We start from the raw sequence: 13,000 nt of genomic DNA on the forward strand, positions 1-13,000 counted from the left end.
TTAGGAGATAATCATGGATTAGGTTTAGGTAATAGATGAAGAGATATAGAGAAGCTAGGATAGAAGTGACACGACTTGTTGATGGATATATTGGGGAAGCTGGAGTGAGTGGATGGGAGAAATTAGTAAAGGATGACTTCCACTTTTGGCAAAGTTAACAGCTCTGATGATGCTGACGAACCTCACTTAATGCAGCATCATTGCCTTAAGAAAAGGGAGCTTTTCCAAAGAAGTGACATAGATTTATGCTCGAGAAATAACTCCAGAGTAACAAAGATGGCTTTGAAATATATTAAGTATGCTTCAATTTCAGGATAGTGATCTGAGCACAAGCTCCATTTCCTCCTGGAACAATCATCCCAATTCCTATTAAAAATAGATAAAGAAAAACTTTATAACAACAAACACACTAGAAGAGGGGCCATCAGCCTCACTCATAGCAGGAATTTAGAAAACCTAAATAAGGGACCAGGAAAAAGACTATTTATAATAAAGTAAAAATCAAAATCAACAAGCAACTATAAACCAGGTCAAAATAAGGGGGGGTGGGAATTGTATGGGGAATATAACCAAGATGAAAATGCATACATTGTGCAAAAATGAAAAATGATGTAAAAAATATCTGAAATAAAAAAAATTGGAGGGGAAAAAAAAAAGAGGCACCATCAGCAGATAAGGGATTTTTGGCAGATGTGCACAAGACAGTAGACGCGTGGAAGTCTCCTGACAGATTCAGCAGGGTAAGGACGTGGCAAGCCAGAGAATGTAGTCTCTGGGGAAACAGTCTGCGGAGCAGGCAGCGCCAAGTCAGGAGCGGATGGATGACCAAGCCAGGGGCTTACGTGAGTCTTCCCACAGAGTGCGTGCACCCGTGGCTCAGCTCTCTCCTCCATCATTGTAAGCCCCCTGCCCTGCCCAAAGTGATAAAGAAGATTACTTTAGGATACCTGAAAGCTGCTCATAAGAGATCCAGGAACAATGAAGAAAATGGGGCTATCGGAAAGGAAGAAAACGTCACAGTCTGAAAGGAAAGAACATGTGACAGAAAATAGACGTTAGAAATGGGAGGATTAATCAGACATATGAAGGCATTTATCCTCATATAATATCTAACATATATAATGCAGGAGTCAGGAAATACTCTTTAAACCATTGGAACATAAAGAGGTGGAGACGAGGAGGTCCAGTAAGTTGAGCACATGCAGATAAGTCTTTGTTACAATGACTTATGATAGCATTTCCCTGCATGTGCTCTGGAGAGTTTAATTTCTATAGGATATTAATGTTATGTAAGGGGGAAAAAGTAAGAGGTGCTATGGTCAAGTAAGTTTGAGAAATACTGGGACACACCTATTTAAGGAAACACAAGCATCTTTAGCATTCAGAATAGTTTATGTTCTGAATCTCCAAGAAGGGGGGTTCAACATGCAGAATTTCTTCGATTCACAGGACCACAGTCTTATTTTCAGAAACTGCCCAGAGGGACTAGTGTTCCCCTAATGATTTGGACCAATTTACTGGGAATCTGAGCCCCGCCTCAGGTGAGGGGTACCACAGAGCAGACAGGAACAAAATAAATCACAGTTTGGAAAACTCCGAACCTAGGCCTCTTCCTCAACCTCGTTCCAGTCTGTCTCTTGCATCATCGTCCTATCTGCTCTATTCGCCACTCAGTTGCCAGAAAAATCTTTTATAATCTTAATTCACATGACGTCAGTCACTTACTGAAGACTCTTTAGTGGCTTCATTGCTCTTAGAATAAAATGGAATCTCCTCATCATGTTCAATGAGATCGTGCAATGATTGAGTTGGCCATCACCCAGCTCTTCATTCTTATCTTCTTGCACTTGACCTTTTCACTCATGGCTAAGTTTCTTGTTCTTGGGACTCTTCGCAGATGCTCTTCTTACAATGGAAAGTGTTCTCTGCCCTTGCACGTGGCTGGTTTCTTCTCATGCCTCACCGCCCTTTCTTGAGTAGCCAAGCCAAGTCATTCTCTGCCAACACACTCCACTTCATGGCATTCATCAGTGTGTAACCGTGTATTTTTCTATAACTATACACATACTGTATTTCCTTTTCCACCCCACAGACCATATGACATATGGGCTATGTCCATGGTCTAAAAGCCAGAAATGGAATTATTGCCTTTCTATATCCAGTATTTCTATCATTAATTGTGTCCCATTACCAATAATTCTTCTAAGTGCCTAATGCTGATTTACAAACTTCACTTCTATTCAAAGTGTAGATAGCAATGAAGACTGCATGGATGGTAGGATGGAAACCTCACTATATTACTAAAGAAACTCCCATTATGAATTTTGTGTCCTAGGTGTATTTTACTTAATGGGTACCTTCTTCCATAAAGACATGTTCCACAGCCTGCCGAGTCAATCTAGCAGGATGGGAGAAAAATATATATGTGGTAGGACATGGCAGAGCAGGCACTTTTGAACCACACGAGACCTAGGTTAGTTGCTAGCTGGGTCATCTTCAGTAGTTATTCAATCTCTCTAAAACTTTAGTCACCTCATCTGTAAAATGGGACTAAAGCAATTACTTATGTCTTAGGCTTGTTGTGAAGATCAATGAGAGAATGAATTTAAAGTGTTTACTGTGTAGGTCCTGGCATCTGTTGACACCTAAAGGAAAGTCAGACACAACAGTGCATTTTGAAGATGAGAAGGAAGGTATTTTCCTAATTGCTTTTTCTAATATGACTGGAGGTAGCCTTCTAAGCATGAGGATGAGAACTACAAGGATGAGCTGCAGTGTCATGTCAGTGTAATGAGGGTGATCCCACCTCTACCTTCTACCTGGAAGCCCGCTTGCACCACATTCTCCTTGGAGTGGGGAGATGCACAGCTGGAGCCAATTTGGGGCACCAAGTAATTATCACAATGTTATTCGTAATAATTATTCTGTTTCATTTCAGCTGTGAAAGAGTTATATGATGACCAAACTACAGGAAAGAAGAACAAATTTTCCCTCTTAGTTCATAAGAAGAGACTTGCCATCTCTCTGCCTCTAGAGACAAAGCCTCCCAACAGCTGTTCAGTGCTCATTAACAGGGAAACACTGCCTACTGCAATGGTCTGCTCCCAGCTGATGTGTGTGTTAACAACTGCTCACTTCTAAACTTGCTTTCTGTTATGGTTTTCATTTTTTTTTCCTGGAAAGGTCTTCTTTCCTGATTAGAGAAACAGACTAATTCCTTACCCAAAACTCAAGGTTATCAGCTATTGGCATTAGGATGAAGGAAGTTTCTCTCATTCTCTGATGATAGAGAAATCAGATGAGAATTATAAAAGAACATTGGAGAAGGACACTAAGTTCAGGGACTTAGTCACTTTCTTCTTTTCCATTTCTTTCTTTCCTTCCCTCTCCTACTTTCCTCATGACCCTACTTTCTCTTCCAAGAATGACCTACCCTTATTGCTGATTTTAGGTGCTACCAACAGCAGGATTTGTCAAGGGTTCTGCATTAGACTCACTTGGAGAACATCTTCAAAATGCAACAGATTCCCAATACACACCTGCCAAACCAAAAGTTAGGAATGAGACCTAGATTTGGGGATTTTGAACAGGGACCTTAAGGGATTCTTTGTGCCCTGAAGTATGAGAACTGTTTCCCTATAACATAGGTAGAGCAGGTTCTGTTATCTTTATTTTACAGATCAAAGAACAGAGATGCACAGGTGTAAAATTATTTACCAAGTTCACATTTATTGAGAACCAACACTGTGCCAGACAGCAGTGCCCTCACTCCTTTATGAATGATATGAATCTTCATAACACCTTGGAGAGTAGATGCTATTCTCTCCACTTGAAATGGTTCAGGGAGGTTAATAGCTTACCCAAGGTACCATGGCTAATGAGCTATGGAGCCAGGTATTAAATCAGATGTCTGTCTTACTCCTGGACCCATGCTCTTTCTACTCTGTGGTACAGTTTTTCTGAACATTTATCTTACCACAAAGTCACATGGTCTAGCATACTAGATAAAATAGCATTTCTCTACCTGAGTCCCACAATGCTATCTCTCACAGATTCAGCTTCATAGCAGGGCTTGAACATTTGGAAAGTTTCTCTGTATAAAATTCATCAATACATCTTGATGCATTTGCCTCCTTCCCACTAGGTTTCACAACCAGGGATATTTATATAAGGTCAATTATAGCCTTACGTGCTAAAATCCAAGTCATTGTACCTTCCTTGGCATCATTTTAGACTGCTGCGCATCCATCATAGCATTCCCTTAACCAGCACCTTCCAGCTCCAACCAGAGCCTTCCAGATGTGTTTCAACATTTCTCTCATCCTCCCCGATCCCCCTGCCATTTATCTTCATTCTAAAGAAACACACCTATTTTGTCCTTTATGTGTTAGTGCTCAATCACATCTGCCTCCCTTTTGTCCCAGGCATTATCCTATAGCCTTTTCCATTAGCAGCAAAGAGGCTTCACCTTGAGGACAGTTCCAGGTGACAGTGCCTGACTGTCTTTAGAAGGAACCTTAGGCCAATTCTGAGGTTAATGAAAGAATATTGAGATCTATTAGCAATACTCCAGGGGCTCAGATACCACATGTATCATAAGTTTGCCTCTCCACTTAAATAAGACAAGGGCTTTTGGGTCAGTACTGGATGAATCCCAGCTCTGCAACTACTTTCCTGGGTGATATTGAGCTCAGTTTCTTCATCTATAAAATGAAAGTGATAATCCCAATCTTGAAGAGTGGTATAAACCCCTTACCAAATGCCTTTCAGTCAATAAAGGGTAGCTAACTTTTCCCCCTTCTTCATTCAAGATCCCCCTTAAATTAAACCTTGTGGGTGTAATTTTATTGGAAAGAGACTGATTGGAGAGTCTCACCCATCTCAAGTGCCTGTGTATTAAAAGTTTTATAAATCTATCAAACTAAGGGAAATATAAGCTAGAAGGGAAGCCTAAATAGAAAGGTGCACTGGCTCTCAGAATCAGTGAATATGTAGGTAGTTATGCTCTGTCACTCACATAGAGAAGAGGAAGGTAGGGGAAAAGACTTGGAGAGAGGGGGAGAGAGAGATGCGGGGAGAGAGCTGTCAGCGTTTCCTTTGGTTAATGTGACACCTAATACAACTCAATACATTGTTAGCCACGGAAACTTTGGTGACTTTGGACAAATCGAAGATGCCTGGTTTGCTGTAACTCAAGATGAATAATTTCTGCACAACTTTTTCTGGATTTTTCTCTAGAGTGGCTGCTATGCTGTATTCATATTGGTTGCATCCCTAGACTTTCTCCTTGAGAACACAGAAGAGAAAGAGCAGGCTGCTGTGCTCTTATTAATATTTGTGCTCATTTACATACCCAGTTCCCTGTGAAGATCTGTCCTCCTTCCTGGGAGCAAAATTCAGAATCCAGTTTTCAAGGCTGCACTCTGTGGTCCAGAAGTAGAAACCAAGCCCCAAAGACCATGAATAAAGATGTGCCTTGTTATAAAGAGAGCTGTGATATGCCCTGGGAGAGAAGGCTCAACAATATTTCAGATACGTCATATGTGCAGGTGGATAACAAAGGAAAGAAATTCTCCCAGATTTGGGGTCTCTTGGGGAAGGAAAGGAACTCTCACAACGAAAGGGGATATTTTGTTCTTTTCCATAGCAGCAGATTGACTCCAAAGGGGAAGATCCCCAAATACTGAAATGTGTGCCTGGCACTGGCCAGATTCTTGTGGTGCAGGTCCCAGTCTCTGCCTGTCTTATTCCTGGATGACTGGGTGTCGTCACAGGACGGCACCTCCTGGTCTCTGAAATAATCCTCCAGGATTTCTGTCATAATTCAGGGATAGAGCTATTCAACCTTGGAAAACCAAGATCTTCCCTTCTTGCTGTTGTTCACATTCTGGGTTATCTTAAAGTTGTACGTTCATAGACCGAAATCTAGGGATTAGACTAGAGGTGGATGGTTGAAAACCCTTGGATAATTCCAGACCCTAAATGGAATTTCCCTTCCCCAGCGGTCTTCCCCTTCTGACAGCGCTGTTCGCTGTGCATGTTATTCCACCTCTAATATTACCGAGCACTCTGCAGCTGCGTGGAAGTTATTCATTTATGTGGTTTGGGCCAGTTTCTGAGAAACAGGCAGAACTAGAGAGCAGAAGAATCCATCAATGTTAGATTTGAACAAAGAAAATTATGATCTTTTGAGATTTGTCCTTCGCAGTGCTGGCAGAGACACAAAAACAGAACATAGGAACGCTATAGATACAGAGTAGATAGAGTCCTAATTCCAGGGAAGGAGCAGGGGGTTGAGAAGAATACCCCCCCCCAATTCATTGACTCCTCTATCTATTCCTTGGAGTTTTATCTTATGAGTTTCCCTTAGGTGTTATTTCTGTGGTTGGTTTCTTTTTCTAGGTTTTTAAAAATATTGTTCCTCCATTTTAGATGAGTTTTTCACACTTCTCAAAGAACAGGGGTGTGTTTGGTCATCCTGATAGTATTTGCTTGACATTATTTGCAAACTAGATTTGTTCCTCCTCAGAATAAGTGTAGAATGTTTCTTTATGCTTGAAGTTAGCCCCATCATTTTTCTAAAAGGAAAAAGAAAGATTGTGACCTAAAGCAGTTTTCATATGATTACTTAATAATGGTACTTCCTCAAAGGTACATAAAACAACTTTTCTACTGCTTCAAAATATTACTAAAATTAAGAAGAGTATCATTTGTTTAAAAAATACTAAATTCTGATTGAAATATTTCTAAAAATATAATGAAACTCATCTGTATTTTACTATTTTGACTTACTAGCAAAATAAGATATAAGGTGAGGATATGACTTTAAATTTCCCCCCACATAGCTATAAATCACATAGCACCATTAAAAAATAAAAAGCTGTAGTTTTCCATAGACGAAATTCTTTTCCATGTAATAAATTCTTACATATAATTAAAAAAAAAACTCTCCCGTTTCATAGATCTCCTTACTAATTCCTCATTTCTTTACTAATTCCTAAGATATCCTTACTAACTCCTAGGAATGTTTTAATAATTGCAATTTTTATGTCATATTTTAATATTATAGTAAATCAAATAAATGTCCCGTCATTATTCCAATTTTCGTAATTTTCTTGGCTTCTTCTAGATGAATGTTAGAATAATTTTATAAAGTTTCAAAAATATCAGCTGGAAATTTTTTAAATTAGAATTTCATCAAACCATAAATTAGCTTAGGACAAATAATTGATTTTCCTAGCCAGGATCATGGTTAAGTATTTTCTTCTATTCAACTTTAATATGTCTGTGTAAACTACATAACTTCTCTGTATGCATCCAGTATAATTCATATTTAATTATGGATTTTATAGATTTCTTTGAGGGGTAAGAGATAGTGGTATGGGAAAAAATACAGTATTAGTACTACTTCAAATGTTCCTAATTCTAGTTTCCTTTTCATTTTATCATGCTACTTTTGATGATGGAAGGTTCTAGAAGGACTTAATATCCATCTGTGGAAGGACAAATATTCAATGCATATGAGGATTTCCAGATTATAGTACCATGAAGAGCCAGTTTCCAACTTCTAACACATGAAATTACGTGTTCCTAATTACCTGCCCAGAGCTTTCAGTCCAAGTAGGATGATTTTTTCCTGCCACTTTTCTTATGACTGCATAGTTGTTATAATCAATGACTCTTTGCTTCACATTCATTGTGGCATATTCAGGAGACTGGAGTACATTCATTTATATCAGCATCAAAAGTCCGTTCCTGGGTTACCCATGTTAGGGCTCCCCAGAGAAACCCACCTACCTGTCCTCCTGAGCACTGTACAGTGTTCCCAGTTGTGTCTGTTTTCATTCTGACATTTCAAAGCCTCTGGTTTCTCCATAGAAACCTCCCACACCAGTGTCTATTGCCTTGACCATAGCCAGAATAATCTTAAAACTCAAACCTCATCCTGACACTTCACTTGTTGAAAGTCAGGATCAATCCAACAGATATCCATGAAGGAGGAGCTAACTGTGTTCACAATATTATATTGGGTGTTGTCATACAAAAGTAACTGGGCCTGAAATTGCACCTGGTTATTTTTTTAACTTTTTTTTAAAAGATTTATTTATTTATGTATACAAGAGCTGGGGTGCAAGCCAGAGTGTGTGTGTGTGGTGGGGGGGGGGTGTGGTGATGTGTGTGAGAAGAGTCTCCAGAGACAGAGTGGGGAACAGAACAGGCAGATTGAGTGAAATACACTACTGAGGGGAGCAGCGGGCGAGACAGGAGGGGGTCTGCTGAGCCATGTGGGTAGCCTCCTGGCTGGGGATCAAACTAGTGCTGCAGTGGCTTCGGATAGCTTCATAGTGCTGTGTCTTAACTCCTTGCACCACCAGGGAGGCCCTGTACCTTGTTGTTAAGGGCTAAAAGCCAAAATTGTTAGCATGACAGGCAAGCAACTATTAATCAAATGGTCTGATCTCCCTTACCTGTCCACAGACATCTAGCATCTGGACTCCTGAGAACACGTTCACCTGTGTGACTCCCTGCTTGGCTCATGCTGGTCGTCTGTCTCTCTCTGTCCTTCCTAGCAAAGTCCTACCCTTCTTTCAATGCCAGATTCAACATCACATACAATGCGAAGCTTTTCTCTGCCAACTCAGAAGGCAGGGCTTCCTTGTGAGCTCCCCCAGCAGTTGGTCTGACACACATGCAGCACATAGAAGCCCTGGTAGCACCGTTCAAGCAAGTGGCTGCTATGGGTCCCTTTGCCTGCAGCCTGTGTCTGTGCGTAGTGCCAGGTGGTCCTGGGAAGGAAGAGGCAGAACCACACAGATGAGAGCCAGGCTAATCTCTCCCCCCTCCTCTCCCCTCCTCCTTTTCCTCTTTTCTTCCTACCTTGCCCTTTCTCCTCCCTCTTCCTTTCCCTTCCTATTTCCTTCCTCTCCCTTCTTTCCTTCCTCTTTCTCTCCTTTTATAAACCAAATTGGGCTTCCCTATGCTTTTCAGAAAGAGGCCTGAGGTTTTTCAAAAACGTGTTCTATTGCCTGTCATCCTTGGGAATTGTCATCATTTATCTGTCTGCTCACAGAGCTCAGAGTCCTTGAAGACTAGGAAAAGGGACAGATACATTTTGATCACAGAGGAAGTGATATGGGAGCCAGCAGGCATGACTTGAGAAGACAGTGATAGCTGGAATGCTGCACTGGGGTCCTGGTTTCCAGATGATGAAGGATGTGTGGCGTACTGAGAGTGTGAGTGCCCTCCTTTCTGAACAGCTTTGACTTCTAGTAGTTATGGGAAGGTAGACCGTGACCGTGGACCCTGGCAGAACACATAACCCACCGGCGCGTTCTAACGTATGCCTCAGCTTATTTTACGTTAGCCCTGGGGATATGGTTTACCTTAAGTGGTTCCTTTATGTTTGCATCTTTGTTCTTTCTGTTCCCTACAGATTCATGAAGGTGGCAGGAAGCACAGTGGATGCAGTTACCTGGCAACAGTAGGTATTCACCATTTTTCCTCTTATTATCAGCTGCTGTGAAGTGAAAGATAATTAGCTGTCACCAGGTTTATAGCTGACATCTAAGAAATGATCCTTCACCTGCTAAGAAAAATGTTAAAACTAACTCCAAAGCTATTCCTGTGATGCAGCCTGTAGCATAGTAATATAATTTTGTTTTGTTGTTTGGAAAAAAAAAAAAAAAAAAAACAAACCTCACTCGTTTTGATGACTCAGCTGTTATGCACACGATTAAATTAATGTGTCATCGGTGACCAGGTAACGAAAACCTGAACATGCCACCATTTCGTGGCTTTTTCTCTGGGAATAATTTCTCCTGTTTAAGAGAGGAAATAATTTTAATTACTCAATATATCATGTGAAAATAGCAACACTTCATTATTTTAATGGCAGTGGTCTTAATTAATGCCAAGAGAGTCGCTAAGATGAAGCAGGTTAAAAAAAAAGGAGAAAAAGAAAGAATTTGAAGGGAATGAAGCTGCTTCAAGAGAGGAAGTAACCCTGACATTCCTGGAAGCTTTCAATGCAAGTATCTGAACCTATGGGTAGCCTAACTTATAAAAGTAATTACCTGATAAATAAATTAAAAGTTTAAGTCTCCTTATGGCATTTGTTCTGGAATGTTCTTCCTTTCACGATTTCTTACCAATTTTGCACTGGAACCCTGCCCTTGCTTTTTTGGTGAGAAATCTATCCCACAGCATCTTCCATATCACCTTCTATCTAATGTGGTCCTCAGAGCCCAGACCTGAATTTCCATTCTGGGCCTGCATAGTTCTCCACTATGGTCATCTTTCTCAGTCACTCAGCTCCCTGCCTGCCTAGGGTAGTTATTCTTCTCATCTGTTCTGTGTAAGTGGTTCCCAGTATCCCTTGCCTATTCATGACATGTGTGAAATAAAGGAAAGGAATGAATTCCTTATTACATATCCTTAAAAGACTTTTGGTTTGCTGGCAATTAATAACTTCGATCATAGTGGAAAATATTTTCTTCTACACTTATATTCTTAACGTCTCTGAACAATAAGTTCCAAATGTTTACACAATTTCTTATCCTCCTTTGTCTTGTTTTCCAGAGTCATGGGTTGAGGAGGTCTGAGGATCTTGTCATTCCTTGTTGAAAACTCCTCAGTCTCTTCCTTTTGCACTTAGATGAAAACCAAACTCTCTGTATTCTAGTCTATAAGGCATTTGGAGTTTTGCCACCTTCTGATTGCACTTGTGCTACTGTACCCTTATTCATTCTGTTTCGCCACTCAGGTGATAAAAGATTCTTAGAAGGTCCATGCATATGTAAGCCTCAGGCTCTTTGTATGCGCTGTTCCCTCTGCCTGGAATGCTGAACTCCCACTTATTGGGTGGAGGGCTCCTCCTCTCTTAAGAGTCAGCTTACATGTCATCTTCTTCAAGAGACCTACCCTGTGTCTCCCTCTTGAAACTCTTTCTAAGCTCTTTTTTCATTGTGCTTATAGTTTGTGTATTTTTCTCTTCAGCCAGAATGGTACTTATTCAACAAGTGCTAATGTAGGCAGTTGTTTATTGGATTTACGCTGGGGGAATAATAACAATGATAATAATAAAAACATGGCAGAAACTGTTGCATATCTCCACATGCTCTACCATATCTGGTTCTTACAAGGAGCAAATGAGGTCGGGAGTGTTTTTATCACTATTTTCCTATAACTTGGAAGAAGATGTAGAAAATTCAAAGATTATACAGACAATGGAAGGTTTTGGACTTAAAGTTGTGTCTGTCCTCTTAATGATTACCACTTCATTAATATGACAATTATCCTTTACTGAAAAAATACATTCTAATGGGAAAATTAAGTCTTCTTTAGCATCCTCACCAGAGGCTACCTGAATATTGTATCATAAAGTGCGAAGCCTGAAGAATTTATGGTATTCATAGGGAAAAGTAAAGAGATCAGAAGTCAAGTATAATTATTAGTTAAGAATGTGTGATTTTCTCAATTATTATGACTGATGGAGGGATCACAGAAAGCTTTTCCTCACTATTCATTTTCCATAGTGCAAATGGAATGAAGTAAGCCTAGTGTGTTTTTTTTTTTCATTATAAAGAAATCCTTTTTAAATAGCTATCTTGTGTTTATTAGCTACTTTAAAAATATTGACCTTCTCTCAAGATAAGTATCATGTGTTTGCAACTATTCCAAAAATACCCCTAAAGCAAGCAAGGGCTTGTGTTTCTTTTGGCCCCAGGATCAGCACTCATATGGGGACAACAAGTAGCACCTGGAATCTACCATCTATCCCTTCCAGCCATAGTTTTCACTAAGACTTGGAATAATCATGGAACAAACCCAGTAAATCCTGGCCAGAAAGGACTCAGTGAAAATTAAAGCCAAATGTCATGTTTCTCCAATCTTGAGAAATACTGAGGTGAAAATTTCTTAATAATGTAAAGGAAATCAGGAATCATCATCAGGAAAAAAAAAGAAGTAACACAGTCTTTGTAAACATATATCTATATTTAGGTGGCCAAAAGAATCAATTCAGTAATGAAATGTTGAGCTTGGAGCTTGAACAATTATATGCTACTCAGAGTCTGAAGTCATGAATAAAAAAATCTATATAGTTAGATTACTTTGATTTGGAAGTTCATGTACTTGGATTCTGAAACTCGATCATGCCTTAGTGATTGGACCAACCCACCAGCCCATGCAGCATGCAGAAAACCTAGCAAGAGTTAGCAAAATGAAGTTCCAGTTACAGACATGCTGGAGTAAATTGTATCGGATTTTAAGGATAAATCTGAACAATAACAGGTAGGTAGGTAGATAGACACATGCACACGTGCATACATACACACATGTACATATATATACACATACATACACACACATTCACCTATACAAGAGTGACCAAAAGAAGGTAAAAACTAGAGGAAGTTCTTCAACCCTTAAAAGAGATAGATGGTACTACTGAGATCTACTTTTATATGTGCTTACTCAGCTGTCCATATGCAGCATGAGTCAGTTAACATTCAAACAGAAATACATTTTCATATTGACTAGACATGGTAGAGGGAAGACTATAAATATCAGAAAGAAGGAGCTACTAGATCCGAACCAAATTTCTTCATTCTCCACAACATATCATTCATATTTTCCAGTATACAATTAAAAAAAACATTAGACATACAAGGAAACAGGCAAATGTGACCCATGGCCAAGAGAATAAGCAAAAATAGCAATACTGAGATGATCCAAATATTAGAATTAAATGACAAGGATCTTAAAGAAGCTATTACAACTATATTCAAATATGAAGGGGGAAATATCCATATTGATTAAATAAATAGGGAAATATAAGCAGTGAATGGAAACAATATTTAAAAAAATAGAATCAAATTAAATTCTTGAAGTACAAAAAGGAATTATTAAAATGAAAAACTTGTTGATGGGCTTAATAAGAAACTGGAAACTATGGAAGAAAGGGTTTGTGAAGCTGCATATAGAGCAATAGAAATGATAC

The 13,000-nt window shown here is 39.5% G+C and overlaps 1 protein-coding gene across 3 annotated transcripts in view; it reads left to right on the forward strand.

Annotated features, from left to right (window-relative positions):
* The window catches only part of HPSE2 (heparanase 2 (inactive)), a gene marked incomplete at both ends in the record, with an annotated part of 443,183 nt that overhangs the window by 266,795 nt on the left and 163,388 nt on the right, over positions 1 to 13,000 (forward strand). For all 3 annotated transcript variants that reach the window (XM_084246044.1, XM_084246045.1, XM_084246046.1), the window contains one exon: positions 9,434 to 9,481. In XM_084246044.1, coding sequence (XP_084102170.1) covers positions 9,434 to 9,481 — 48 coding nt within the window. The remainder of the gene's footprint in view (positions 1 to 9,433; positions 9,482 to 13,000) is intronic.

This window comes from Talpa europaea, assembly GCF_964194135.1.
Source record: "Talpa europaea genome assembly, chromosome: 10".
Classification (NCBI taxonomy): domain Eukaryota; kingdom Metazoa; phylum Chordata; class Mammalia; order Eulipotyphla; family Talpidae; genus Talpa; species Talpa europaea.